Source organism: Pinus tabuliformis, chromosome 5_2, assembly GCF_031772625.1.
Source record: "Pinus tabuliformis cultivar Carrire ecotype Pingquan chromosome 5_2, CPIR1, whole genome shotgun sequence".
Classification (NCBI taxonomy): domain Eukaryota; kingdom Viridiplantae; phylum Streptophyta; class Pinopsida; order Pinales; family Pinaceae; genus Pinus; species Pinus tabuliformis.
Window position 1 is genome coordinate 656,096,079 of NC_142306.1, and position 3,935 is coordinate 656,100,013.

A 3,935-nucleotide genomic window follows, 5' to 3' on the forward strand; every position below is an offset into this window, starting at 1 on the left:
AATGAGTTTATTTTATTGCTTAATTTAAGGTAGTAATATGTAGATTTAGTGGATTTTGGCCATGATTGGTAATTTTACATAAATAGATATATTCTACAATAAATAGATATTCTACATAAATAGATATATTTTACAATAAAGAGAAAATGATGACATAACATAAGCAATTGAAACATTTGTAAAAAAAATATATGAAAAATTCTTCTTCGTAAAATTTAGTCCTAATTAATACTCTCAACTGAAAAAATAAAAATTCATATAATTATGAAATTTCTCATTTTAATTTAAAAACAATTATTTTATTTTGAATTTTTTAAATTCAAATGTACCCAATAAATTATATCTTATACATCTATTTATAATAATAAAAAGAGAATAGTAAGTAAATTTAAAATAAAATAAAAATGGTTTAATATTTATTTTTCATTAAATTATATAAATAATTATTATTATATTTGATAAATAAAAATTAAATTTTATATATAAAAGAATTCTAATTAATTAATTATATATATTATTAAAAAAAATCATAGTTCGGATATGTGAAGTTCATCCACGGGGACTCGGGAGTGCTATTAATTAAGTTACAAATTGAAAACAACACCATCACTATCTTTCCACCACGTCAAGTCACGTGAAAATCTTTATGCCTCGAGCTCCTCGCTCAAGAGCGGAAGCACGATACCAACCATAAGACGCGTAAAGGGAAGGACATTACCTCCATTACCACCTGTAAGGCGTTAAGGGATAGGTTCCGGCTGCACCATTTTCCGGTGATAAATACAACCGAGGAAGCCAGCCGCCTCCTTGCCATATTTTGGCTTAATCATGTGAATAGCAGCGTGGAGTCAGAAATTATGAACTTTTTTTGGGAGTAGTCTACGGAGGCTGTAGAATGGCCCCTTTTCCGGCATCGGCCGGAAAATCGTCCGGCTCCGGCGATCGGTAAACTCTCCACCCTCCACCACCATCTCCCCGCTCCGCCACCACCTTTCTCCGCCACCCTCCCTGACCGCCCTGACATTCCCTGACATCCCTGACCGATCGCCTGACATCCCTGACCGATCGGGGAGTAATTCCTGCGGCGAGTAATGAGCTGGAATTCGGAGAATTCATGCGGGGAGTAATTCCCTCCATTCGAAATTTCCACCCGCGCCCATTCAAGCTCTGATGCTCTGCGCTTCCGCCTCTGCGAACTCACCCGCGCCCATTCAAGCTCTGATGCTCTGCGCACACCCCTCATTCTTTGGTACCATCCATGTCGTGGGAAGCGATGAAGACTGCGAAGCTTCTGGGTCTGTTTCTCATTCTCCTACTCCATTCTGCTGCAATGGCTGCTACGCCCAGGACGCCAGTGAGTGTGCCCTTTGGCAACAATTATGTCGCAAGTTGGGGCGCAGACCACATCAAAGAATTCCATGGTGGTCGAAAGGTCGAACTTCTCCTCAACAAACAGTATGGTAAGTTATTATCCATTCCATTTCTTTCTGCATATTTGGGGATCGTTTTGTTTTTTATCAGTAGCTGGGTATAACAAATTCAGATGAAATATGGGGTTGGCAGGTGCGGGGTTCGAATCCAAGGGAACATATCTATTTGGGCACTTCAGCATGCAGATCAAGCTGGTCCCTGGTGATTCAGCTGGCACTGTCACGGCCTACTACGTGAGTAGATTCATAATAAGCGTTATGGTTTTCTTTTAAATGTGTTGTTATTTAATTACTTTGTGTGTGTTTGTTTATTTTGGGGCGAACAGCTTTCTTCTCAGACTGCAGAGCACGATGAAATAGACTTCGAATTCTTGGGCAACAGGTCCGGGCAACCATACATTCTTCAGACCAATGTATTCACTGGAGGCAAGGGTGAGAGAGAGCACCGCATATATCTCTGGTTCGATCCCACCAAAGATTACCATTCCTACGCAGTGCTCTGGAACATGTACCAGATCGTGTAAGCCCCATACTCGAACCCGGGACATTCTCGCTATTTCTTATTTCACAGAGGCAAAAGCAAATGTATTAAATTTTAAAATGCACCTGGTTCTTGTTAATATTGATTGGTGTGATGGGTTTTTGTGCAGGTTTTTTGTTGACTCGGTACCAATCCGAGTGTTCAAGAACTGCAAGGACCTGGGGGTGAGGTACCCATTCAACCAACCGATGAAGCTGTATTCGAGCCTGTGGAATGCAGATGACTGGGCCACCCGAGGGGGTCTGGAGAAAACTGATTGGAGCAAGGCGCCCTTCCTCGCCTCCTACGAGCAATTCCACGTGGATGCCTGCGAGGCTTCTGCTCCGCAATCGGCCTGCGCTACGCAAGGGCGGCGGTGGTGGGATCAGGAAGAGTTCAGAGACCTGGACGGACGGCAATGGCGGTACTTGAAATGGGTGAGGAAGCACTACACCATCTACAATTACTGCACCGATATTTCCAGAAACGCGAAAATGCCTCCAGAATGTGTTCGCGACCGCGATAACGAATAGAGCTCGTTCATTATTACCAGTGGGCATGTTATTCGACCTTCGGATTATCGACTATTTGGAGTACTGATTTTTCTTGGGCCATAATAATTCGTTATTTTTTTCTCTCTGGGAAAAAATATAATAACTCTTCCTTGGCTCTCGAGCCCATTATGGTATTGTGCCTTCTGAAACATGAATATAAGTCGTTTAATTCAAGGGTTGTTTGAACTTTGCCATGGATATATTACACATTTTTGTTTGCCCTCAGCTTTATTTTCTGGTTTTTAAATGACAACTGATAAAACCACTTTTATACGGACTTGAAAAATAGCGTCAATGGGCACAGGTGTAAAGTGGCTATAAAGTTACAAAGACTATGATTGACTGTTTTTCTAATGTGAAAAACACATGGATTAAAACCCAGTTAACTCGAATCCAAAACAATGGTCAGAATATCATCCAGGCAAAGTGGCTTGAAAGTCAGGAAAAAACAAATTATTACAAAAAATAAAGAATATTATTTATTCAAGTTGGCTCAACTCAACTGAAAAGAGAAATTAATGATAATCTAAAACCTATTGAACTTAGGTTTTTATTAATGTTAATGTTTAATATATTTTGGATTTAATTTATTCTAAACCCAAATCTCATCAGGCATAAATATCAAATTAGAAATAAATTTGAATTTAAATTTAAAATAAAAGTTGGAAAAAAATTTAAAATCTGAAATTAAAATAAATATCTATTAATTTTATTTAAATTTTTACATTTAAATTCATATTTATGAATAAAATTTTATTTACATTATTTTAATTATGAAAAATAATAGCTTAAATTTAATATGATTAGTTAGTAATTGCATCAAGATGACTTTTAAAGAATTATTTAAATAAAAAATACTATCATTTTACACGATAGGTAAGAAGGAAAGCCTACAGTGAAAATAGAACCCTAAACTTCCAATAAAACAAGATATAATATAACAATAGAACCCTAAACTTTCAATAAAACAAGATATAACATGACAAAAAAATATGAAAAGATATAATATAACAAAAAATATGAAAAGAAAAATCTGAATTCTTAATAATCTAACCAGCAATATATAACATCTCTCAACAAAACCAAAAAATATCTATAAATTCAGTGGAACTACATCATGTTAGAATTGACACTAATAGATGCTTATAGCAAATGGCATTCTAATAAGCTTCACATCAAATCCATGTGGAGCCCAATGTTGATTTCTACTTACACACTTTATCAAATAGGTAAATTGTCTCACCTTCTAATTTGTTTAACAACTCAATCTCAAGTGTTCAATCTATAATGTAGAATGCATAAAGGACCATAACTCATTATCTCAAGTGTTCAATCTATAATGCAGAATGCATAGAAGGACCATAACTCATTAATTTATGAATTCAATCCCCAAGGATCATTAAACATTTCAAAAGCACAAAAATCATGCAC

The 3,935-nt window shown here is 36.6% G+C and overlaps 1 protein-coding gene across 1 annotated transcript; it reads left to right on the forward strand.

Annotated features, from left to right (window-relative positions):
• Window positions 1–1,234: 1,234 nt before the first annotated feature.
• LOC149160769 (xyloglucan endotransglucosylase protein 2-like) lies at window positions 1,235–2,600 on the forward strand. Its single transcript, XM_089435403.1, has 4 exons — window positions 1,235–1,460; window positions 1,564–1,664; window positions 1,757–1,950; window positions 2,081–2,600. The coding sequence occupies exons 1-4, from the start codon at window positions 1,259–1,261 to the stop codon at window positions 2,481–2,483; spliced, it is 900 nt and encodes a 299-aa protein (XP_089291529.1). The 5' UTR covers window positions 1,235–1,258; the 3' UTR covers window positions 2,484–2,600.
• Window positions 2,601–3,935: the final 1,335 nt, after the last annotated feature.

Bases quoted from the DNA above. Each gene is read 5' to 3' on its own strand.
- LOC149160769 (XM_089435403.1), top strand. From the start codon at position 1,259: ATGTCGTGGGAAGCGATGAAGACTGCGAAGCTTCTGGGTCTGTTTCTC. The intron at 1,461-1,563 runs GTAAGTTATTAT...TGGGGTTGGCAG, and splicing joins TCTCCTCAACAAACAGTATG to GTGCGGGGTTCGAATCCAAG. The intron at 1,951-2,080 runs GTAAGCCCCATA...GTTTTTGTGCAG, and splicing joins TGGAACATGTACCAGATCGT to GTTTTTTGTTGACTCGGTAC.